The following is a 25,085-nucleotide window of genomic DNA, read 5'->3' as shown; positions in this document are numbered from 1 at the left end:
AGGATGATAAATAAATAAATAATCCTACGATAGCATTTAATCCACACCAAAGAAGCAGAATCCCGCGGTTGAACTGAAGCATTGAGTTTAAAAAAAAAAAAAAAAAAAAAAAAAAAAAAAAAAAAAAAAAAAAAAAGAAAAGAAAAGAAAAGAAAAAAGAAAAAGAAAAAAAAATTGAACCGGTTCCCGAGCACCTTGATCGAGTGGCCGCCAACTATAGTTAAAAATAAAAGTAAAAGTAAAAGTACCAAATCAAATACAAGAGAGTAGAAGAAGAAGCCTGTATCAAGCCTGGTCTGACCCGAATCCAACGATCTTACCAAGTCGATCTGTGCAGCAAATATATCGATCGGAACCACCATTCAGTTTATAACCAGGCCGGTTCGATGTGGGAGCCAAGCTACTGCGGGCATAGTCTGTTTGTTGTTGGAGACGGAGTCTCTCTCTCGAGACAAAAGTCGAAGCCGGTTAGGAAGAATCAGAGGTTACGAGGCCTATTTTATAACAGTCGGCTGTTGGCGCAAGCAGACACACTCTTTCGTAGATATATCACGGAGTAAAGAGTACATACATAACCTGGGAACTCTGCCTGCAGACCGGTGCACATATTCATCATCGCGCCTCAATTCCCAACCATCGCAAGCCGAGAACAACAAGATTTTAAGATCAATTGCACACCACACACATACATACATACATACATACATACATACACACATACACACATACATACACGGGAGGGAAAACTAATTTGGCCAGGCTGGTTCGGTGACATTTTACCTCGATTATTATTACTGTGACGGATCATGGGCCATTGGATTGCGCGCATCAAGACGGAAGAAGACGCCTTCCCCCCCCCCCCCCTTCCCCCCGCCCGCCGGTGTCGAATCCAATGCGATGCGATGTTCGACTCCTTCGCTTTTCCTTCTGTCTCTGTGGATTGGGGGATGTCAGATCAATTGTTCCTCAGACTCTCTTTCTCCTTTGCTGAGCACACTGGTCGAGTCGCAGTTTGGGTCTCAGTTTCCAGTCGGTGATCGCCCCAGAAACCCCACCCCCTCCCCCCCCTCTGGGTGAGAATTTTTCCAAACAAAAGCTGGATCCCCCCCTGGGGGGGGGGGGGGGGGCCCAAAGAAAGGGACCCGTTCATGGGCCGGTGCGGCCCATGGCTGCCTCACGGAAAAATAATTCCAACTTCTCCCCGGATACCCGCCTTGTTGGACCTGGTACCGAGCCGTCGCCCGCTAATTAACGCTGTCTAGCCAGAAACGTCACGGACGGGGGGGGGGGGGGCCACTTGTTGTGCCTGGAGCCAAAAAATTTCCAAGCGCGAAGTTTTCTTTTTTCCTTTTTGCAGTTTACAAGCAACCAAACGGCAAGAAGACTTGTTTTTCGATCTTCATAATAACCATAAAATTCTGGCAGCTGCAGCAATCGATGTGGCCTGCAGGGTCCGGTTTTGTTTTTTTGTGTTTTGTGTCTTATTTATATATACACGCATTGATATCAAGCAGAAAAAAAAAGCATCTGCAGCAACGGCTGCCCTGCATCAAAATCCAATTTCAGTTCTCTTCCTGGTGCTGGACTTCCAATGAATAATAAGTTCTCATAGAAGCTAGGATTCGCATTCCTGCGGCCTTGGATCAATCGGACTCCGTTAGCTGCTGCAGGCTCATCAGTCAACGGGAGGAGGATCCGTACCACGGCATGTTTTAGCGGCAATTTTTATTTTTATTTTTATTTTTATTTTATTTTCTTTCCCCTCGGTTCACTGGCCTGGCCCCCCATCCCCTTTTTCCTCTTTGCAGGTAAATTATTGCTCGTGACATCTCCTCTTCCCGGGCATTGAGGACCATGAGTTCTGGCTTAAGCTCAAGTCCAGTGCTTAATCAGAATGGCGCCCGGCTGTTTCTCTGGCGCATGGCTTGCAGGCGTAAGGTCCAAGGCAAGGCAAGTTGGCACGAATGGCAATAGAGCAATAGAGCGTGGGATCGGGATCTTGCTCCTCGTCGGTTGTATTCTGGTGCAATCGGGTCGATTTAGTCGAATCTGCCCAATTGGTTATGTTTGCCCCCATCACACTGCAATGGCAAGGTAGAATTGGGCTGGGCTCTTCAAACTTTTCCGTCAATAGAGACTTGTTTTGACCCGCCGTATGGCACTTAAAATCCACATTATAGGCAGTAGTTCCACTATCAGTGGTTGATGCCTTTGAGCCTTCAGGGTAGCAGCCCCTGAAGTTCCGGTTTTGCTCAAGCCTAAAGCCCCCTAGATCAAGGCCTATCATTACGGGCGTGGACCGCCCGCTATTCCAAGATTGGATGCGACATGTTTTCAGGTGCAAGTTGAAACCGTCTGATAACTAATTAACTACTCCAGAGTTCTGTGATCGCAAACGGGCCTGGTTTTGATCTTCTCATCTTCCATCTCCGAGACCAATATCTCGAAGATTGCAATCGTTCTCATTATTGCTTGGGGCCCAGCATCTATCCTCAGGGAAAATATTGAATAGAACCCACATGGCACATGTTAACATGCAAAATAGAAAATACAAACACACAAAAAATAAAATAAAAATAAACTGCGAATAGTAACTATGCTTGCGTAAAGTACTTTAAACTGAAGCAATTCTATCTTATCTTGAGAGCACTTACCACGCCACAAGACGTAGCAGCTGTGGTGATTCAGTCTAAATTTATTTTTATTTTTATTATTTTTATTATTTCCTGCTTTCAGAATCCCTCCAATATACTTCGTGGTGGAATTGGAGACATTGCTGGTAAATTGAGATCTCGTTTCCAATCTACAGCCCGAATAGCAAAGTATTTAATGCTTATATAGTGATGCCGGTTTCATATCCCCTGGTGATCAGACCCTCGTCTCTCAAACTGCTTCCCACCATACAAGAAAGTCAAGAAATTCGCAATAATAAGCAGGAAAATGGAAAACGACTTGCGAATTTTGCATGGCGATCGGGTTAAATTGCTGTGTGCGTAAATAACAACAGGACATATGTTCCGGAATATTATCGGAACGGGAATTTCAAGGTAATTTATGGGCAGGGGGAGGATCCCTTTGAAGTAATATAAGCCCAGGAGAGCCACCCCCGGTAAACGAAATCGATCCCCGGGTGTATGGTTAGACGGCACGAGTCCGAGCGAGCAGCTCGTTGGGCCCTCCCCGATGACCAGGGGTTTGATGAATTGTTGTCTATGGAGGCAATAAGACAGACCACCCAGAGCAAAGATGGAACTTCTAGAAGTGCTGCATGCATGTTGGTCAAGAATATACAAGGAGCGGACCTCATACTGTCATTCCTTTGTCCCGCAACCCTACTCGTAACATACACTGCAGCCTTTGCAAGCACGAAAACTGTCAAGGCAGATGACATCCTATCATTCCCTTGATCAAACACAACTTCAAAAACATTTGCAAAGCTCTCTGCGCGCCATCGGGCCATCCTGACTGGGAGTCTGTAGCTTTGTGGTCATCAAGGGCCAACGCCACTGTCGCAGCCAAAAGGGGAGGGGGGGGGGGGGGGAAAGAGGTGGAAAGATGAGGATCACCATGACTCCGTTTAATGGGAGCTTTGTTCAATTGTATTTACAATACGCAAGCCAACTGCTGTAGTTTCCTTGTGGGATATTGTGGCGTGCAGGGACAAGTTGGAACACTCTTGTCTGGGGGATGAGGACGGGTTGTGCATCCGGTTCGGAGGCTCCGTTCTGCACAGGGCAAATATCAGTATCTCTCTGGCGGAGAGGGGAGAGTCGGGAGAGTGGGGGTAACAAGCAAAATTGATGGAAGGGTTCAGACTGGTTGTTCAATCAGAACTCTTGATCATACTGCAACCGGAATGCCCATGAACTTGCTGGGAATTCTTTGAGGACTCATAAGCACTTGTCCGTAATCGACTTTGCATAACCAATATAATGATGAAGTAACGACACAGCGGTGGCATGGCTCTAGGGGAGCCTGGATTTGGCGTCCTGTGACAGGATGCGCTGCAAGGGCCTCACCCTGGAAATACATTGAAACCAATCGTCAACCAATAACTTTGGTCCTCAGGGGAATCATACTGCCTTCCAGGTGAAAGGAAGAAATGCTGCCCTTCTGTGGTTCATGATGGGTGGGGGAATGTCAAATCCTGAGACTTGGAAGTTCCACCACGGAGAAGTTCGGTTGGCCTGACTATTGGGAAACTGAATCGCCATTCCTCAGGGCTGTTGGTGAATAAAACGTTTTTCATTTTTGGAACACGGGTAGTTATATCTCCCTGAGACATTACCAACGTGTGCACAGAGGGAGTATGGGGCAAATTTGGGGGGGGGGGGGGGAAGATTGAGTGCCCTATCGGAAGCCAGCGCATGGCAGACGCTGATTGACAAACCTCTAATACTCAACATCATGCAAGGCATGAAGAGGGCTTTTCGTAGATGGTGTGTGGAGAATTAGTCCTTTCTGGCAATCAATCCCACAATGGGGTTTGATTCAAGCTCCCGAGGGAGTGAAGGTGAGATATCCACTGGGAAATGGGCATGATTCCCATGTGCTGCCTGCATGGAGGACGATCAGGGCAGCCATGTTGAAGAGAGACAGTGCCGGCCACAGCTACGTGTGGATGGCAAAATATCTCACAAATGGTTGAGTAGAACGATAGTTATCTGCTGTCCTTTTCCCCTGACCTGTAACCCAATCTTAATCTTCTGAAGGGCTGCTTACGCCGGTGTGTTGAAATGGTCCTTGAAAAGGGAGACGTGAAAATAGAGCAACGCCATTATAATCACCCAAGTTAAGCTCTGATCCGGCCAGGGCTCGGTGGAATCTACCGTGTCTCCACAGACCGAGCCAGAGATGCATATGCTGAACCTTTTGAAAAACAGTTTCTTCCCCTGGAGAAACACTGGCATGAACATTTTTGCTCCATCACCCTTTGACACACCATCCAGCTCAGTAGATGGTGTTGATGTTTCTCTTTCGGTGATGACCGCGGGCGCGAGGCACTGCGCTGCATGTTCATATTCGATCCACTGGAACTCAGCCATCCAGCCAAGAACATTCACCAGAGTCCCATTGATTCAATTTTGCAGATTCTGAATAATGGGATAACGAGTCATGCGTTCAGAAAGCTTTGTGCATGACTCGGCGGGTGTCACAACCTGTCATTTGCAAGGCTGTTGGGACAATGTGTCCAGCCCAATGTATCGTGATGGAAGAGAATTCCCATTGAAACAGTACAGAGAAACGAGAAGCCCCAAAAAACAATGATGTGGAAGAGCGTGAAAGAAAATGCTTGAAACCGTCGATGATGTTCGCGTGGCGGCGAAACAGTGTGCAAGAAGAAAGAAGCGAACATAACAATCAATCAAAGCTGGACGGTAGAGAGAAGGAAATGCCAAATGCCGAACTGGACCGCAGATTCCAGGCTTAAAGATCAACAGTCAATTATGGTGAACCCAGAATGTGTTTTTCCGATCGAAACGAGAAGCAGTCTTTATGTCCATCCGTGTTCCATCCTGCGATCACTTCTCACTCCAATTGAGTACCAAACGTATAAGGAATGCACTCGGGTTTAAAATTTACATATACGGTGAAGAATATGTCATTATGCAAAAATATATATATCCCGTCATCTGTCTATGTGCAAATATATCCTCGTCGAGAGATTGCTAGTCTATAGCTATATACACGCCCAGGCACACACCACCCATAGATCATATACATTTAACCCCAGATCCCCCCAATAGAGAACCAAAACAGAAAAATTAAAGCAAAAGAAAATAAACTCCCAATTCCTTCTTCGAAAGACACCAAGCAGGTTCGTCAAACACGGCTATTTGCCTTTGCCTGCATCTTCCTCAACGCTTCCTTATGCATATCTTGCAAATTACCATTCCGCATCGCCATTTCTACCACCGAGTCACGATAGCTCGCCCGACGAGCCGCCTGCTGTCTCCCAAGCTGGTCACGCCGCCTCTCCTTCATCAAGTTGGCACGCTGTGTCTCTACCGCTGCTTCTGGGACATTTTCCTTGGCGATTTCTTCCTTTACAGATTCACGCCAACGGGCTAGTTTGGCTTCGCGGACTAGCAACGGGTCCGGTGCCTGTGGTTGGTAATGTTGAGAGTTTCGTAGAGTGGCAGTTATGGGCACGTTGTCGAGAGAGTGGGAGCTTACACATGAAGAGAGACGATGTTGTTGTTGTTGTTGAAATTTTCGAGTTTGCACTTGGTTTTGGGATTGCATTCCTTTGTGCATTTGCTCACGGACGACGGAAAGTGGGAGGTCGTCCGCAGATTCTACAGGGGTGCCGTGGCTGGTTTGATAGTGGGACGAAAGGTTAGATGAGGATCGGTGTGGTAGTGCGAGGGAGAGTTGCCCCTGAGACCGAGAAACTCGGTTGACCGACGTGGATGAGTAGTTTGAAGGAAGCAGGAGGGATCGATTGCGGATTGCGGTTTCGCGTTGGACCAGGAGGGGGGGGGATGACATCCTTACTCTTCGGACTGGAAAGCTCTTTTCATCGATTTCTTCAATTTCAGGAATCATACCAGGGGTTCTATATGGGGATAGGGAAAATGAAACTGGTCTAGATCGGCTGACGTCCACTTGTCTCGGTATGCTGAGCGAGGAGCTGGATGCTGATCGGTCTAATTGATGGACTGATGGTGTTTGCGACCGGATAGTACAGTTGGAAGAGTCGGGCGGTGATAAAGATGAGATGTTGGCTTTCTGTACATTGATACGTGATTTTACGAGAGGCTTGGAAACTGATCCACGTCCGATTTGAGATTTTCGAGGATCTGGATGCTTGGTTTCCGATTCTGAGCGGGACAAGTTCCCGGAAGCAGTCTGTTGAAGCTCAGATACTATAACAGGAACGACAGGTTCCTTGATTTCTGCATCCTGTTGTAGATAATCGACATCCTTATTTTCCGGAGCCTCAGCATCGGAAATATGCTTAGCCCATTCATTCGTCCTATACGAGTGAATCACTTTGGACACATGACTAGGGATGCTGTCTACAGACTCTGATGTCAAAAGAGCTCTCGCCGAAAAGGCTGATTGTCGCTTTGATAATCTCATTGAGGAACCGTGCATGCGGGAGCTTAGTGATTCCTGAATACCATTGGCGCTGTCCTGCTTATCTGGTGTTTGCTGGTCGGAAACAAGCGCGTCGACAGGATGGTTACTAGTGACTGAAGAACGATTAGAAACGGATTCTGCGGCACCAGCTACTCCCACTCGTTGATCTGGCATTTGTTCATTGGCCTCTTTTGAACTACGTGGAGGAGCGTCCGCTGCCGAAGAATTTTCATCTCCACATCCTTGGATAAAGTTACCAGGTTTGTCACTATTGATAACGATATCAGGAATTAAACTCGGCATCCGTTCAGATTGTCCCACGTCTGCCGCTCCAATCGTACTAGTTGGGAGAGGAGGTTCGCCTTTTTTAGGGCTTTCACGGCCGCTGGCATTCTCCAACGTAGTTGGATCGGGCTCGGCAATGGGAGCTGGTTCAGCTGAACCTTCTATATCTGAATTCATCGTAGATAAGCTATTCCGAAAGAGGCTCTCAGCATTAGAAGCGGTTTCAGGATCATAAACGAGTTCTTCGTTCGGCTCAACCTCAACAGAAGAAGTAATGCTCCGAGTCTCAATAAGAAACTCCAATTTATTACTATGATCGTATATAGGATCGCATCCCCCATGTTGATCATGTGTTGCTTGTTGGTTTGAATGTATAGAAATGGTGCTCAAATCTACGCCCGCCATATAGTTAGATTCCGCCAATGATGCAGCGACTGAGCTCGAGCCGTCGTCCATGACATCTTCGGAGTGATTGGGCCTGAACGGATACACTGGGATGCCGCCGGAAACGTGCACCTCAGTGTTCGCGGGTGGATGGTGCGATTGCGCTGAATTCGGCGGTTCTTGCATAGCTTCCTGTTCGCTACTCCCTCTGTTCGAGTTGGTGCCATGTATATCCTCGATGGCGGAGCCAATAGACGCAAGATCATGGTGTTGAATTGGCATTCCAGCAGTTGTGACAATTGGCTGGATCGATTCCCGTGATCTTGGGGATCTGTCATTGTCGTTGGTACCATCTCCGTCAGGTTTGCGCAAGGATTCCATCTCGACCGTCCCACTTTGTCCCAAGGGTGTGCTATCACATTGCGCTCCCGAGCCTCTTCTCTGCGTGTCGGATTGTACCATTACAATTTCAGAGTCATTGGGCTTTTGCGGCCGCTCGCCATATATGGCTTCCCAACGATCTCTTTCTCGTCTCGTACCTGCTTCTAGATTTCTCGATATTTCTTCTTCAGCCTGGCCGCGCTCCTTCTGTTCTTCTTCCTTCAGAGCAGTAGTCTTTTGTGTACGGTCTCTGATAACTTTCCAGAGCTTGAATTGCGATATAAGCCCCATCAAGAAAACGACAACAATGGCTGCAAGCTCCACTCGAACTCCTCGCGTGATTGGGTACGTATTTGTGTTGGATGGGAAAATTTTCTCATTCAACCCTGCTGCTAGGTTAGTATGATTCAAAAGTGGAGATTACCCGAGCAATCTCACCCCAAATGTAGACCCAGAATTCTTTCAGGCCGGCCCTGCTAAAGCAATCAATGCCTAAAATGATCGCTGTGGCGCCTGAAAAGGAGGTCGAAGCCAGCAACCCATAAGGTCGTGTAAGGTGATGGAATGACAGACAGTATAAAGCTAGAGTAAGAGAAGTTATAAAGGCTGCTTTGTGGCCGGTTTCTACGAGAAGACCACCTGATTTCATCGAAAGAATCCACATGCTTAGGCTGAACCCGCCTAGCATACACCCAAGCCTTTCTGTGACCTCCTGGAAGGCCAAAGAAACACCTCCAAATATTGCACCCGTTGCTACGGCTGCAACAACAAAGCCACCTTGCGTCGCATTGCTAACCGGGGGTTGGATAAGGTATATGATGAGGATCTGGAGGCGAACTTTAGCATAGGTCTAGATTGTTGGTAGGAAGTGCGTGCATACGGTCACAGCAGCTGCAGATAAAAATCCAGTTGAAAGGAATATTTGAATCCTGTAGAGACATATTAGTAGCCGAGCAAAACTAGTGGTGGACGAAAGTAACCGGACCATTTAGTCTTCACTCCAATCAATGCATAAATCCCGCCTGCTATAACAAGCACAATGCCAACAACAGATAAACCTGGGGTTATTCTGGGCGGAAAAGGAAGCATATTCAGATCCTGCTTCTGGTCTACTTAGGGTTAGCGTAGTTCACATATGGGACGCCGGAATAAATTCACCGTCCAAGAAAGAAAGGTTAGCCGGAGATGGACCTTGGGTGGTAGTCATATCGGTTCGGACGCCCGTGGTTCCGGTTGGATCTGATTTCGACGTCATATGAGCATGGGAATCAGAGACTGTCCCCGTAAGGATGTCCGATGGTTTCCTGGAAGGGTCGGTTGCCGGTGATGATCTCGTAGGAGCACTATAAGGTGGTTGCGAGACTCCAGTACCTTGTCTTGGGAGAATTTCAATTCCGCCAGCACATGTTGGGCCTATGATGCCAAATGAGTAAAACACAATGCATATAAAACTGGAGCGCATGGTGAGCAGCTCTCAAAATTCCGGGAGCAACAAGGAACAGAGTGTCAGCACGTCGTATGAATCTAGGCCGTGTATTGAGTATAGAATAAATCTCCTCGAAGTTGTCCAAACTGGAAAGAGAAAAAGGAAATTTAAATCATCCCGAAAATGGCCTCCAGATTGTTATGTGATGGGTGGAGGTTTATTTTCCTAGAAGGTCCTGACATTATTGCTAATACATCTGGAATTTGGAAAACGATGGAAAAGCCCACGATGGAACATAACACAGAAGTATTGGATTTGCGTTCGACTGGGAGCTTCCCGCCTTTGCAGTCTTTCGGAGCTCAAAGAGATGGAGAGCTTTTTTTTGATTTCCTGTGGGGTCTTCTTGAACAATCAAGTTCGGTTGTAAAGATCACAGTAGAGGGCATGTCAGCCTGATCTGGTGGGAACCTGACCGTTAATACTTATTCCTAGGATATATCCATCCAGGAGAGGCTCCATAAGGCACAGGCGGAGAAGGGGTTCCTGGTCCAGTAATCTCAGTGATGCGCATATATTGAGTTCGTTCCTAGCCAGACACATCGCGAATCGGCCAAGGAGGGTTCAAACAGTCAGCCCCTGTAACCAACACCAGCGCACCAGACAAAGAAAAGGGGAAGACCGCCACCTCAGACTTGAAGTGTGCCATCAAATCAAGTGTTGCAGAAATCCCCAGCTAGTTCAGACGTCGTCGAGGGAGCTTCCAAGCATGGTCCGTGGATGGACAGATGTTAAAAAAAGGAATATGGCGGTATCATTGGTTATTGGACCAGTTGGCAATCTGTTAGCGAACATCCGAATATAGGACAGAGTTATCATCGGCAGCCCGAAGATTATTTTTATTAAGTGTCGATGAAGCCATCCATCCGTTGCTCAAGTTTGCTAGCTAGCCCCGAGAGCTGAAAGTAGACAAACTGGGGATTTGGGTTCGCCAGGATAATTTGAGCCATGCCCAGCAAATAGTCCAGCCACAAGATCAAGGGGCGGCTGTGATACGGACACATCTTCATGGTTATTTTACGATGTTCAGAATTGAGACGAGTGGATTGACTCGTTGGCAAACCATTATTGCCCTGTGTGAGGGTAAAGGTGATGTGGTCGGTCATTGAAAAATTGGGACGTCAACAAGGCTGGCCTCGGCCCGCGCTGCTGAACCAGAACAACTGCTGAACCAGAACAACAATTTTGCAAATTGTCGATAGGCGGGAGACGTATCTTGAAGCCAAGCAGGGAGAATCATTGATGCGTGGGTCCTCAAAGTTGTGGCACATGGATGGATGATGCAGACATTCTACAGGGAGAGAGGGTTAAGGAATATTAAGAATAGGGTTCACGGGTGCGGATCAAGCCGAAGTTTAGTTAGTCTTTAACTAAACTCCAGTTAAAGGACTACTCCCCACAAGCCCATCCGCATGGTCCCCACACTGTTCAGGTCAGAGCTCAGAATTCTTTCCCCACATTTTGTCTCACCTAACTGGCGTACAATGTCCTCTGATCGTTCCAAATCTCCATTGTTAACAGAAGTTGGCTACAATTGAGTACTTCTCCAAGACATGTCTCTAATTGCGGTGCAAGCTGCCCTCTTTGTCAATGCGACGTGTGTTGTTTGCCCAATAAGTAGAGAAATGTCCTGGAATAAACAGCAGGGAATACAGCAATGCATTTGACTAGTTACTGTGGTGAAGTTTATTACACCTTTGTCTGTTCCTCAATCCCCAGCCTCCAGCTGATAAAGATCTAGAGTCCTGCACCGATAACTTGGGTCCCTATGGCATATGTCACAGATATGACTTGGGGTGGGGATGTTCAGTACTGTACATACAGTACAACGGTCTCAAAGTTCGTGATATGCATTCCTAGCGGCTCCAATACAGTTGGAATCCGAGTCATGATCTTGGGATTGCCTATGGACACAGTTTACCCTAGCAATTAGGGATCACAATCGATTGTTCCGGAAAGTCTGCGTCACCACCGTCCATGGTGTTCATAGTGCTTTCAAAGAATCGCGGATGTGTGCCAGAGTTGAGAAGAGAACGGTGTAAATAACACCCTTCACGCGGCCGGGAAAACAAGGATATGGGAAAATGTCATAGGCAAAGCATGTTACACAGTTTCGATGGGTCAACATTATCAAATCCAAAAGTCGACGAAAGAAACGACATTTGGAGAATTATATACAACCAGTTTTCTTTTGTCCCGAAAGGGAGATTGTGGGAAGTCCTATTTGGTCGGCTCGGGTTAAAAGAGAGCATCAAGATTGACGTCCTGGTATGGTTACTCAAAGAAGTCTCACCGGAGCACAATTTGAGCGCTCTACGTCCATTTCCAAGTTCAGCGGCGGTACCATCACTAGCCCGTTGTTCCACACTTGGTAGCCTAAAGAAATATCAAGCCTGCGAAGGTAACCACGTTCATGATGAATTGAAAATACCGAAAGAAGACTCTGTATTCTTCAACTTTAACTCGTCAGTGAAAGAAAAGTGCCAGGCAGTCAGTGGGACAGATAGGTTAAGCTTGGAAATCTCATCAGCTGGTGTCAACGTATGTAAGACTGGAGCATAGGTGATGTTCAGGACGATAGTCTATCAGTAGTCATACCATTGTAGATGCCAGCGCCTCATACGCCTGACAGAACATGGCACAAAGATTTCTCGTACTCTCCCACCAGAGATTCAATGTGGTGAAGCATGGCACGGTGTTTTCAGAACTAAAAAGGACAATGGACTAGAACGAGGTAGCAATAATCGGGGATATGCGCATACACATGCCTGAGAGTATGCCAACCACTTATCCACTACCAATCGATGAGCACGTATGCTCAAAAAACGAAAGAGATCGCGTTCGTTGGGGGAGTTGGAGAGATTCCTTATCATCAAAAATGATACTCCGTAGAGTCGCATGTTGGATATCCATTGCACTCTGAAGAAGAAATAATAGACAGTACCCTCCACCAGTCGTGTTAGGCGACCGACATCATACCAACCTGGACCGTTGGGAGTTGAATTTGGATTAAAGTTGCCATCCATGCATGGGTTTTCACTACGCAACCCAGCTGCTATCAAGGTCTACCCTGGGAAACAAACTCCAATGCAGGGAAGGTCACTGAGCAGGACAAGACACTCTGATGGGAGATGTAGAGATGACGATTTCTATCACATTGTTGATTTTGCGCACAAACTGGAGGGCCTGCGGATGTAAGCACCCTACTCCGGTGAATCATCTGCTTGTAAAAACACAAAATAAATACAACAAGATGTCCAGCACCAGGGGGACACGCATCTGCGTATACGTCTTCACCGAATATAATCATGGAGTTTTTGCCCTTCCGGTTAAAGGTGGTCGTTTAGAATTTAGAAAACAAAATTTTCTGGACGATTAAATTTTAATTGCCCCAGAGGAAATATGAAACGTCTTAAATCTCTTAAGGCATTGGTTTGCCTTGCAAGCATCACCATTTGCAGTGACGATGCCAAGCGAGACAAACAAGGAGGAATTGGTAAAGACCATGTCCTTAGGCGATTCAATAACCGCCTCTCCGGTAATTACTGACCGACCCCAACATTCCCTAACATCTTAATGTAGGCGGGATCAGGATTCACCCCGAGACTTCGGATGGAAGCGTCGTTAAATGTTTGGCACACTCTCATGTTGCTGGCGTGCTTTACTCTGCAAACAGCTTCAGGAGGCTAATATCACCGATACGGATTTCGTGGGGAGCCTATATGGGATTCGAATACGACAGCGAGAACGAGGGCCACAGAAAGCGTTGCTAAAAGTCTCGTTCTTCCGTGGGTTAAAAGAGAGCAACGCCAGATATTGTCATGATGCATCTAGGCACGAATGATCTGTTGGGTTTGTCCAGTTCGAAGCATATCGACTTTGGTGGATCAAATGAGAAAGGTTGAGCCAAACAGAGTCATACTTGTGGGTTCTGACTGTTCTTTATTCTTCATATTATTTCCTCTTGACCCCAGTTCCCACACCTACATACCATGTTTGAACTGATTAAACCATCTTAAATTCTCAATTGTCTAATTCTACTCAAAGGAGGCGCAAATCATCCCGATGAATCCCCCGGACTATAGTACGTGCAGCAAAGGGGTCAAGCAATTTAACAGCGCAATTGCTATATGGGCGCCAAAGATATAGTGTTAACAGCCCTATAACTGACGTGGACTACTTGTCCGGGTCTGATGCAGCAAAGGACACGGGAAGATGGGATTCACCCAACAAGATGGAAACAAGAAGCTTGCCAATTGTTGGTCCAAGCCGCCACCCAGGGTTTCCTCGAACCGTCTGCCAACGACCGATTTAATACGTCGCAATTTCGGGCATATTGAGGCCAAATGTAGAATATCTTAAAAAAAATAATACACAATATCCTATGAGCGCACCGAAATATGGGCTTTTGATGTAAATTGGGACATTCCATATCCCCTCTTCCAGTTTCTTGCTGCGGAATGAGATGACGAGGTCAAAAAAGAGATTCAGAGATTCAGGGGTAAAAAGTTTTAAAATGGTCCTATATCACATGACTTGAAGTCTCTTCAAATCACGTGGCACGCCGTCCGCGACTCAGAAAAAGGGATATCAACAACAAACAAGAGGTTTCGACATCCAACAATCACGAACAGACAGTTCCACGCTCTTTCACCAGACCAATCTCCGTTTCTACCCACAAGCACCCAATTCCCCATAACTCAGAATGCGCGGTCTAACCACTTTCCGACCCCTCTTCCGGGCACCAATAGCAACCCGGGCTTTTAGCACAACCCGACCAAATGCCGTTGCACGCATCAACCTCGTCGGCAACCTCGGAGGCCAGCCAGAACTCCGCTCCACTTCAACGGGGCGAGAGCTGGTGACCTACTCCGTCGCGACCAGCTATGGACCCAAAGAGGATCGCCAGACGAGCTGGTGGCGCATCACAAGCTTTGCTCCTGAAGGACCTGCTAGAGAGCATTTGCTCAGCTTGCCAAAGGGGTAAGTTATCATGGTTTTAGTTCTTTTCGTCTCTGTAGATATCTGAAAATGATTCCTCGGGGGAGTGGGGATATTTTTTTCCACCATGTTTCCATACCGGGGATTGAGGAGCCGTTACCGATTCTTTTCCCGTTTCATCAGTTCAACAGGAAGTATTAGCTAACTGCATACCTGTTTTCCGCGATAGGACCCTGCTGTACGTAGAGGGTGACGCCAGCATGCGCTCATACGAAGACTCGGATGGAAAGAAAAATTCCGCCCTTAATATCACCCAACGTTCGTGTCCCTCCCTTTTATATTCTTTCTTTGGCCTCTATTTATGTTTCCTCCCAAAATCCACATATCCGCATAAATATACATCCATCCCAATCAACTCTCCATTCACTATTGCTACGTACAAAACAACTAACCTAGGACCTGTTGAAAACCCATAGGACACTACGAAGTGCTTAGACGCGGATCTAGCGAGTAAAGCATCGAATTGGAGAGGGAGTGATCGAAACTTGCAAATGAATGATGCAACCCTTTTACTTCACAAATTTATTTTCTGTCGGTTTGATGAGAAGACGATTGGCCCTATGGTTTTGCTCCTGTGCACTTACATGCCAACACCAACACATAGGGCATAAACTACTATTGACATGTACTTGAGTTACGCGTGGGGTTTAGGGCGTAAAGCGTATTCAAAACCTTTTTCGTTCTCTCTTGTGGTCTATTTCATTTGCCTTACTATGGAGGATACAAGGGGGGGTGGGGGAAAAAATTCTGACGGAGCTACTGTTTTGCAACCAACCGTGACTCCTTGATTCGCAAAAATATATGTATGAATGTACGATTAAGGGGTATTCAGTCTGAAATCTCAATTTGAAATCCACATTTTCCTTCGTTCCTATAATATTCCATGGAGGGACCCTATTAAACTTAGATGTCAAAGAGAAAACGTCAGGTTTGTTCCATATCATATCATCTAAAATTGGTATCATACATATTTCAGTTTGTAGGTGGCAAATATTGAGAGAAGATAGTGCAAGGGAGAATAAGTGAAGTACGACACCTGGCCTGCACTATTTCAAAAGCCACCATCCACGCAATTAAAGTAAATAAATAAATAGTTAGCAAGAAAAAAAAAAAAAAAAAAAAGACGACACAGCTTCAAATATCTGCTCAAAGCAGTATCGAGACTTACGTGCAGTTATTGTATCTCGACAGCAGTAGATGAGGAACAAGGGATGGGGGTTGGGAAAGTGGAATGTACTGAAATGAGAAGGAGAAAACTGAAAAAATATAAAGACAAGGAACCGTTTGCAAAAATATGCACGCAAGGAACATCAAATACAAAGCAAAATTATGGCAGCCCATCCTATCAATCACCACTTGGCAGTCTGTTTCATCGTTGAAATGTCTGGGATTGATCAAACCTGAGAGGAAGCTGGCCTCTTTTCATGGATACACACATGGTCATCCAGCTCAATTTCCGCCACTGGGGCGATGCTAAAGACCCGCTGGCCGGACTTTGGGATGCGGGGTGCTAGAGGCAAGGTTTTATTTATCATGACCATGCTAGAGGGATGGCGGTCATGGTCAATCGACGTCATGGTGTTCGTGGATACAGAGTTAGATCTTAGACTCCTGAAAAATTTTTGCCAACGTCAGAGACCATTTTGAGGGAAACACGGGCTTGGCTTTCGAGGTGAGTTTCCAGAACAAAAATACGTAAAAAAAAAAAAAAAAAACCTTACCAAAGAGTCGGCGAGTAGTCATCCATGGACTGATGTTTCTTGGGGACCATCTTCGCACGGCTACCAAGGGAGCCAAACCGTGTTGAATCAGAGGCTTTGCTGGTGACGATATGTGGATGTTGTAGGGAAGGGAAGCACCGGCCCAAGCCAATCTGAAGGAGGACTTTCCGGTACATCAATGTTGCATCTTTTCCGAAACCAAAGAAAGCAAAGATTAGAAAGCCGCAGGAGACTTGGATCCAACGGTCGTAATAGACTACGCCGTTCATCGGTAGCTTCTCGACGTTTCCCCACGCAGGTCCATGGACGTCATTCCAGGAGTATGGGACCCAGGGCTGGGACAGCGTAATATTGCAGTAGAAAACGTATATTTGAACAGGGAAACTGCCTAGCAACATCACGAGTGACAGGGCCAGGAGTCGAATAAATCTTGATTTGCTTGAGTTGCTGCTGATGGAAACGATGTAGGAAAACTGCTGGCGGTACTTGAAAAGTCGGTATATAACCAAGCCTGAAGAAAGAAGTCCAATATTAGTTTGGTGCTGAACATATTAATGGAACCTGACAAAATAGGCAGCACATACCGCAGTAGATCGTAGCTAGGGATAAAACAACCAGTGGCCATGAGAAGATTAACGCTGTCGTTGGCCAACTTGGATGAAAGGCAGGCATACATCCTACAATCGCGAAAATGTAATATCGACGATGCTGAACAATGTAATGGAGCGCCATCATCAGGACAGGGATAACCACACAAAAGACTACTTCAAAAGCAAGAGTTCGTCTCCGCTGAGCCTTGCTGGGAATCAGGGTGGTGCGATCTGTGTTCATGACATCTGCAAGCGATCGAAAAATGCAGTTCAGAGCTCCTGCGATTCCCGCTCCAAGAGGCGCCATGAGCTTTGTTTCAACATCACACAGGCCAGCGCCATTCCACCATCGACCAACATCATCCGTGGGCCAGATAAGTGGGTTGATGAAGTTGAAGATGTTGAAAACGATGAACCAGGCGATGAGGCAGGATGCAGGAAAATTTCCCGTCCGGGAGTGCCAAACCAACGGGGGAATGCACGCCAGAACGGACAGAAAGGCAAGGATAGGGAGAACTGCTGCTCCCGTAGATTTGTAGTAAGCTACATGAGGGGTGCCTGACGAATCCATTTCAAAGATGGTATCTACAAAAACCAGTATCCCAGCAGGTAATGTTTTGCTCATAGAGCGGTTGAAAGGTATAAGCTCACAAAAGATAGAGCGGCCAAACAGAGATTGTTTGAGAGTATTCTGGTAGGTCTCGTAGCACTAATGAAGCTTGCGCTAGCTAAAGAGGAACCAGCGAGAAGGAGAACCGGGGATATCAAAGATAGATAGCTATCGTGGATAGATATCGGTCAAAGATGAGCATGGAGGTAATGAAGAAGGGAGGAACTGAAACATCAAATCGGAACTGGCATCGGGAGGAAGCAATAGACCAGGAATGTTTGCCGAAGTAAAACAATATATATATATATATATAAGTTCGCCAACAGATATCTTCCTGCGAATGGGAGCCATGGTGTTGTAGCGTAGTGGATGTTATGAGCTCCTAGTCAACGTGGTGGAAGGAATATCAATTCCAATACCGCTATTCAGGGCAGCAAAACCTGAATAACGGGGATACCAATCAAGGAAATAAAGATCGCAGAATCAGCAAGCCGTTGCAGCCGTCTCAAAGTGAATGACGGTATTCTATGGTGTCTATGCTCGATGTTGCTGCCAGCCGAGGTGGACCAAACCCGTTTTGGGGTTCAATCACGGCTCCTGGTGCAGCAATTAATGAAACATCAGTGAATTCCCGGCTGAACAGCGCAAACAGGGAAGAAATCCTCGAAACTTAAAGCATTCTGCAGAACATGTTATATGAACCCATTTGGAGATCTTGGGGGTCCGATAACTTTTCATCTTGCAGTTTTGAAGATTTATTGCGGTGCCAACTTAAGAGTTTATGCATCATCAATGCATGTCAACGGGCAAAACTGCTTCAGTAACTTGGGTAAGCCGGAGTACATATACAACCTGTACGTACATACCACACTCCCTTCCAGACTCTTCTTCTCTGGAATCAAGGGGGGTTTTGGATCCAGAGGAATGCTTCAGTGCAATCCTCAGTGTTTTTGCCAGCTCCAAGATGACTATTAGTTGACCAGGGAGAAAAGCTACGCACCCTTGCATCTTCCAACGAAGAGATTGTCGCATGCAGACTGATGGGAATGAACACTGTCTTGAGTGTGTAAATATAGCTACCAAGTTCCACTTAGTTCCTGAGAGAGAAAACGAAGGGGGCTCGTAGCTGCATCAATCAATCCACTTCAAACGTCGTAAAAACCAGATACCCCTCCATGCGAAAAGCAACATCCTGACCTCTTAGCACCCCCGTCCATTTTCACTCACGATAGACACCGCAATTGCTATTCGTGTGGAGCTGTGCGCGGATTGCTCGGATTATATTCGTAGGGTTACTTAAAGCGGTGCTGAATAGGCTGCTGGGAGCAAACGGCACGCACTGCACGATCTGGAGAACAACAGCTGCAGCGAAAGGTTCCGGTACGCTGGTCACGAATAGCGTACGTATCAGGAACAGAGAAGGCAAAAGGTTGCATGCATATCTCAACCCCTCCCCGTATTTATGCAGTTGAGCTCTATCGGGAAACAAACGGAACAGGTTAACGAACTACCAGAGCGGGAGTTGTTCAGTTAGCTTGGTTAGTTAATTTCTTACAAAGTTTAACTTGGGCCAGAGTTAGATCCCAAGCAGTAGATCCAGCGTCCACTGCGGGAAGCGCTCCAGCCAGCTATCAGCGTCACGGAATTGCGCGGTGAAGAAGAGATGGAAATGGGAATGTCGTTGGTTTATCTTCGTCGAATATTCCCCACGCAGTCCCTGCTTCCGGTGACTACTTTGCAAGATTCACAACAACACAGATGACACCATACTTAGGTAAGACTATAAAAAGAAATGTCGCTCCTACGGTGGAGAATCGACATGTTTACGATCGCAGTATGTGAACACGTCCCACCTTATATACGGTGTAAGTTATAATTCCAGCATCAAGAAAATACTAGGTATTACATTTGTATCTATATTATGACCGCCTGCGCCGCACGGTAAAACTACATCTGGAAACAAAAAGCCAACCTCTAAAAGGGCACAACGAAAATAATCCTCCCAATATCAAAATTCATATTAAAAAAAAAATCCAAAAAATAACATGGTATCAGCAAACCGCTCGCTAAATCGCAGACAAGAATAGAAAAGGTATAACCAACGCCCCATGGCGCAAGTCGTAGTGTTATGTCGAAAACTCGAAATGGCCAGCCAGGAGTTTCAAACATAGCATCACAGTAGTGCAAAGATCAGGATATACCAGTGACTAAAAACACACCGTGTCCAATTTTAATTATACACTTTAGGCAATCTCATGGTGAGTCGCTAACCGAGGTGTCATGGTAACAGCGCCAGTCGGAGCAAGGGAGTTCGCCTCTGACCATCGTGAACCGTGTGGCCCGTCTCTCTGATATCCACTCGACGAACCTATATCCTGCTGCGGATTGGTCGTCTGTGGCTGCCCCTGTCCAGTGACTCCCGAATGCACGCTGACCTGGGATCCAGGACGTTTCGATCGCTTATTGGCATCGACGAGTTCCCTGCGCTGGAGAGACTCCGAGGGAAGCAGAATGGCACGGTCAAGCTCGTATGGCAAACCACGATGACGGCCACGAATTTCCATTGCGATGATTATGAGTTTTGACAGAGGTTTGAACTGTGCACAGAGAGATGTGTTGGTGCCCGGATAGCCCAGTGATAGACCAACAGTTCCGTACGCGGAGACGATTTCGAACAAGATGGCGAACATGCTTAAAGAACCTTCTCCGGTGTTGTCGAGTCTGCCGGCCTCGACGATGGCAATGATGAATAAACCGAGGAAAATGAACCACAGATCGAAGCTGAGTTGCCTTCGAAGATGGGCCCCGACGTAGTTGAACTCCTTTGCTTCGAAAGCCTCGTCTCCGTCGTCTTTATCTACGTATGGAGACGAATAGATACCAAGGCTACCCTCCTCATAGACGTTTGTTCGACGGACTGAAATGGCAATAGGAAAAACGGATATATACATCATGATCATGTAGGATACCTGAACGGCAGGGTGAACTTCAGCCAGATTGACGACCGATAAACCGGCTGTTCGCGTAGCTGCTGCTTGGAATAAGCCATCCACGAACCGTATTCCTCCAGGGATCTTCGAGATTTCGGAGTTGTTTAACTTATTGGATCAATTAGTACACGGAGTCGTAAACGGCGCGCTCCTGAAGATGTGTGACTTACATATAAGATGACAAAAAATATCACGTCAACCACGTTGAGCAGAACAAGGAAGCCAAATAGCCACCATGTGGCTGCGCGGGGAAACAGAAGCGTAAAGCATCGCCTTGGGTGGTCGAGCAAGAAGCGCAATTCTTCCCAAAGTGGGCCGCCATGAGGAACCAAGTGAGAAAACACCCATATTATGAATCTCAGCATACAAGGAAAGCCAGTATTTCCGACAATTATAAGGAACGCCATCAAAAGGAGAGGAAAGATGGCATCGAAGAAAGATATCATCGAGTCTGGGGTTAGTGCGAAGCCCTGGTCATTGAAAGATGAGCCAGCCGTGAAAATGGCCCACCACGGCCGACCTTGGCCTGCAGCTTTGACAATATCACCGAATCTAGTTTGCTGCATGATCCATGGCACCAAGCAAACAACGCCTAGGAGATGGAAAAAGAAAAAGTATCCAATCAACAAGACTGCAAGAGCTTTCAGAGCTCTGTACTCAATGCCGCCTAGTTCGTCCCTTTGAGCTTCGGTTAAATCGACAAATGCGGAATTTCGACCAATGGTCGGCTGCCAACTAAGATACGGGCTTGAATCAATATCGGCGTCTTGAGCTGATGTAGATCGAAAGATGCTAGTTAAAGTTCCCCTTCGAGTTGGTTTGGGAAGGTTTTCATCGGGTCCCGCTGTAGCAGTGCTTGGCCCGTAGCGGGAGCTAATTCGAGGCAGGGTAGCCGTCCGCGACCGCACCCGAACGACGTCAGGTTCATCAATGGTGATATGCTGACCCGGCGAGGACTGGAGCTGTTGTTGAAATTGTGACAATTGAGCCGGATTGGAAGGCTGCTCCGATTGTGATGTATGTGTTGGTTTCAAATCTGCACCATCAATATCATCGTCTATCGACTGAGGAACTCCTCCTCTATCATACTCTCGTGGACTTGGAATACGCAAGGCCCCAGTCTCCCTTCTTTGATGTTCTAGGAAAGCAATATGATGTTCCGGGCTCAGGTGTGGAGGTGCTCTGAGATTGCCGTCCTCATCAGTAGCATCCGGAGCTGTAGGCCTCTTCACATTGGACTCGCTGCCTCGGTTCTGTGTTGTCCCTGCTGCATTTTGACTTATCCCGTCGCCATTGGTCACGCTATCAGGATTTATTGTTGGTGAAATGTCACTCTCGGAGGTGGACTCTGGGCTTGATTTTTCCACAATATCTGGAACCGTAAATTGTGTTCGAGGTTGTCCGGTATCGCTGTTCCTTACAAGGACAATATGCCTTCCTCGTACCCCCATCTCCTCCCGATTGTGATCGCGATCACCCTGTTCGCCCGCTTCGCGTGTCATCGTTCTGGACCTTGACTTCGAGCGTCTCAATGTCTTCGCTTCACGAACTACATGTTGGAAGCGTTTTTCAAACCAAAAGAGACGAATGAAAACGACGGCTGTATTGATGACGATTGGATTGGTGATCATGGAAGTAAAATAGATCCCGACCTGTTGGTAGGTGAACAGCAGATTTACGTCGATCGGGTTGAGACCACTCTGTGTGGAAGCACCGGCACCAAACAGCAGCGCATCAATGTAACTCATGTTCCCAATCGAGAAGAGAACTACGGAGCAAGCGATCGAACAGCTGATAATATAGGCATAGTGAATGGATATAAAATTGATCCGTATACTGGAGATAATTGGTATTCGAGACTTGATGGTGCCGAGGACTTTCAAGGTAGTGGAGAGGGCATCAATCGAGTTACAGTAAGCCCGCGCCACCGCCTTTTTGAACCCGAATTGGGGAGACATGGCACGTTAAAAACTGGGAATCGCGGGAGAAATCGAAAGTCCAGGATCTCGAGACTATACTCTCGACGTATATACGGGCCGGGAATCCAAACCGGAGAAAGCGCAAGCTAATGCAGACCGACCTGATCAGTGGGAAACCAAGAGTCGATACACAGATCGACCCCAAGAAGAGCAACGAGCGGCGATGATAAGACACACGAAGAACTGGTAGGTTATCCCTTAGGAGTCTCTGTCAGGTTCTTCGTGCCGAGTCCAGCAAGAAGGTCAAAGCGACGCCATGCAAGGAAAGACATTACGGACGCCGTGTACGGGGCATGAATATAGAGAGACTAGGAACAACAGTAGCTGTGTGAGAAAGAGGCACTGATACGTGGAATAGACAGGAGAGGAGACTAGAGAACAGTAGAAGAAGTGGTAGAAGAAGAAAAAGGCAGTCCTATATAATATATATATATATATACCGCATGTTTGAGGTTGAGGAGAGAGACTGTGAAGTGAACAAGCTGGAGAAAACTTCTCGCCACAACAATCGCTTTGGGGGGGGAAGTATCAGGTGGTGGTGGCTGGAAGGGAAAAAGTGAGTGTGCACAGTTGCCGGTGTCGATCAGGGTATGGCTCTGGACCGCGTAAAGCTTGGGCATAATGGCTGGGTGCGGCGTGGAAATACAACTGGCTGTGGATGCATAGCCCCTAACAGCAAGTGGCGGACGGATCCTTCCAAGTAAACTGTTTGTTTCGCATCTTCTCGGCTTAGCTAGTTTTTACAACACACCACACGTCATTCCTCCTTATGAGGCCGTCTCCATGCTTCGATGCCTTTACTCATTCATTAAATTCATGGTTAATGGGAGATCCGATGGAATACCCTATTCACGCAGGACTACGTGCCACGGAACCAGACGCCTGAGAATCGAACAAGACAGTGTGGCTCTTTGCCAACGCCGGCAACAAACCGAAAATTTTACACCTCTGGGGCTCTTGGGCCTTGATGAACTGATTAACGAGCCGATGTCAGACAACGCGGGTGGTCCAAGTGGCCATGACACTTGGATCTGAGTCTGCAGCTAGTTAAAACTAACCGAACGACGAATTTGAAGGCCCGGTTGGAGGCATGATGATGTCAGACAACGTGGGTAGATTGCGCCACATCGAGATTTCGCAACCCCTAGCGGAGCCCGCGTTCGTCGATTCCGTTGACAAGTTAGGATTGGCGGAGATCAATTGATTTTTTGTACGGACCAGGATGGGTGGTAATATTTAGAATACAAGGATGGATGAGCATCTGCGTTGTTTTGCTTTGATTCTACAGCTTCGTTTCGTACAGAAGAGCCTTCCCCATTCAGGAAACCAGCATCTAAGTTTTATTGCGGATTTATAAGGAATGGATGGCGCTTGAGCTGAGCTAGCGAGCGTTGGAAGCAGCCCGCAGCATGTTACTCGTACCTTGGGTTAGCCGTTGCCCCGGCCGTCCCGCCGTACGTGATCGCACATAGGGTATATCGTTTAACTAGCTTCTCCCTCCAATAACATGAGGTTTACCAATCCTTAGACTTTCCGACAGGATTGCATTGGTACAGGCCGTCAGGGCAGAATCTATAGACGTACTAAGACTTGGCCGTTTGCCATAGGGAGACAGTTTTACACACCAACGACGGGTATCGCTGTTGGCATTCCAACTTAACGCCTTAGAATTATAAGTGAATAAACCACGGTTTTTGTTAAACTATGCTCTGCTCGCTAATGCTAAAACTACTATGTAGTTACCTAGTTAACATAGTTCCCAAGGCGAGTTGAACACTGAACTTTAATAACGTTCTAACCCATTGTAACGGGCGTGCTACGGAATACGGCCCTAGCACTTCCTTATAGAGCAAAAAAGGCGGATTCGTTGGGAGAAAAGAAGAGAAGAGAAACGAGAATGAATGAATGGTCTTATACGGGTCAGGCCGGTAGAAGGATAATCCAGGCTCGGAGTTTTGGTTTACGAAAGGTTATTCATCCTATTACAAAAGCAAAAAAAGATGTATGAAAGAATTTAATCAAATCATCGAGATCAATAAATATAAAATAATCAGTGCCACTATTATAACAGGCTATACTGGCTGTGAACGAGAAGGAGAAGCAAAATGCAAGAGAGATATCTACACACAGGATTGTCTCTGAAGAAGCTCAGGAATCTTGCTTTTCCCTCTTCTGAGCCTTGTTGAACAACAGCCTGTCATTCAACCTCGCGAGCCTTGAGTCTATGCCACACTCATGAGGTTCATCACAGCTCAGCAATGAGCGTGGATAATGTTGGTCATAATCTAGGTAGTTGAATAGATATAAATTCTGCGTTCAACCCACCCCTGGGAATTAAAATTGATAACCATGGCTTAGTTACTAAACTACTAACTAGTTAACGTAATCAATAAGCGAGTCGGCCACATAAGCAAGTGGGCCACTTCTCACCCCACTGTACGATGAGAATGCATCTATGCCTCAATCATTAAAGAAAAAGAGAAAGAATTATATTATCAATTATTTTCTATATGCCTAGAGCACGTATGAGCAGTATGCCCAGTAATCCCACATACACTACACTGTGGTGCTGCCT

At 46.7% G+C, this 25,085-nt stretch overlaps 8 protein-coding genes across 8 annotated transcripts; 3 read left to right on the top strand and 5 right to left on the bottom strand.

Annotated features, from left to right (window-relative positions):
- Positions 1-1,885: 1,885 nt before the first annotated feature.
- Positions 1,886-2,287, bottom strand: PADG_11985 (uncharacterized protein; the record flags this gene model as incomplete). The annotated part of the gene is made up of 1 exon (XM_010763276.1): positions 1,886-2,287. One exon carries the CDS (start codon positions 2,285-2,287, stop codon positions 1,886-1,888), a length of 402 nt encoding a protein of 133 aa, XP_010761578.1.
- A 765-nt stretch (positions 2,288-3,052) lies between these two features.
- Positions 3,053-3,460, bottom strand: PADG_11984 (uncharacterized protein; the record flags this gene model as incomplete). The annotated part of the gene is made up of 1 exon (XM_010763275.1): positions 3,053-3,460. The coding sequence occupies one exon, from the start codon at positions 3,458-3,460 to the stop codon at positions 3,053-3,055; it is 408 nt and encodes a 135-aa protein (XP_010761577.1).
- Positions 3,461-5,823: 2,363 nt separating this feature from the next.
- Positions 5,824-9,598, bottom strand: PADG_05799 (uncharacterized protein; the record flags this gene model as incomplete). The annotated part of the gene is made up of 5 exons (XM_010762918.1): positions 5,824-8,522; positions 8,575-8,962; positions 9,017-9,065; positions 9,122-9,248; positions 9,295-9,598. The coding sequence occupies 5 exons, from the start codon at positions 9,596-9,598 to the stop codon at positions 5,824-5,826; spliced, it is 3,567 nt and encodes a 1,188-aa protein (XP_010761220.1).
- Positions 9,599-13,021: 3,423 nt separating this feature from the next.
- Positions 13,022-13,392, top strand: PADG_11983 (uncharacterized protein; the record flags this gene model as incomplete). Its single annotated transcript, XM_010763274.1, has 2 exons — positions 13,022-13,157; positions 13,202-13,392. 2 exons carry the CDS (start codon positions 13,022-13,024, stop codon positions 13,390-13,392), a joined length of 327 nt encoding a protein of 108 aa, XP_010761576.1.
- Positions 13,393-14,324: 932 nt separating this feature from the next.
- PADG_05798 (uncharacterized protein) lies at positions 14,325-15,074 on the top strand (the record flags this gene model as incomplete). Its single annotated transcript, XM_010763116.1, has 3 exons — positions 14,325-14,602; positions 14,790-14,878; positions 15,037-15,074. 3 exons carry the CDS (start codon positions 14,325-14,327, stop codon positions 15,072-15,074), a joined length of 405 nt encoding a protein of 134 aa, XP_010761418.1.
- A 940-nt stretch (positions 15,075-16,014) lies between these two features.
- On the bottom strand, positions 16,015-17,556 carry PADG_05797 (uncharacterized protein; the record flags this gene model as incomplete). The annotated part of the gene is made up of 3 exons (XM_010762917.1): positions 16,015-16,231; positions 16,342-16,852; positions 16,926-17,556. The coding sequence occupies 3 exons, from the start codon at positions 17,554-17,556 to the stop codon at positions 16,015-16,017; spliced, it is 1,359 nt and encodes a 452-aa protein (XP_010761219.1).
- A 2,228-nt stretch (positions 17,557-19,784) lies between these two features.
- On the bottom strand, positions 19,785-22,489 carry PADG_05796 (uncharacterized protein; the record flags this gene model as incomplete). Its single annotated transcript, XM_010762916.1, has 2 exons — positions 19,785-20,639; positions 20,702-22,489. 2 exons carry the CDS (start codon positions 22,487-22,489, stop codon positions 19,785-19,787), a joined length of 2,643 nt encoding a protein of 880 aa, XP_010761218.1.
- Positions 22,490-23,293: 804 nt separating this feature from the next.
- On the top strand, positions 23,294-23,714 carry PADG_05795 (uncharacterized protein; the record flags this gene model as incomplete). The annotated part of the gene is made up of 2 exons (XM_010762915.1): positions 23,294-23,522; positions 23,587-23,714. 2 exons carry the CDS (start codon positions 23,294-23,296, stop codon positions 23,712-23,714), a joined length of 357 nt encoding a protein of 118 aa, XP_010761217.1.
- Between the last annotated feature and the right edge of the window lie 1,371 nt (positions 23,715-25,085).

This window comes from Paracoccidioides brasiliensis (genome assembly GCF_000150735.1).
Source record: "Paracoccidioides brasiliensis Pb18 unplaced genomic scaffold supercont2.7, whole genome shotgun sequence".
Lineage (NCBI taxonomy): Eukaryota > Fungi > Ascomycota > Eurotiomycetes > Onygenales > Ajellomycetaceae > Paracoccidioides > Paracoccidioides brasiliensis.
This window is presented reverse-complemented; position numbering and strand designations above follow the sequence as displayed.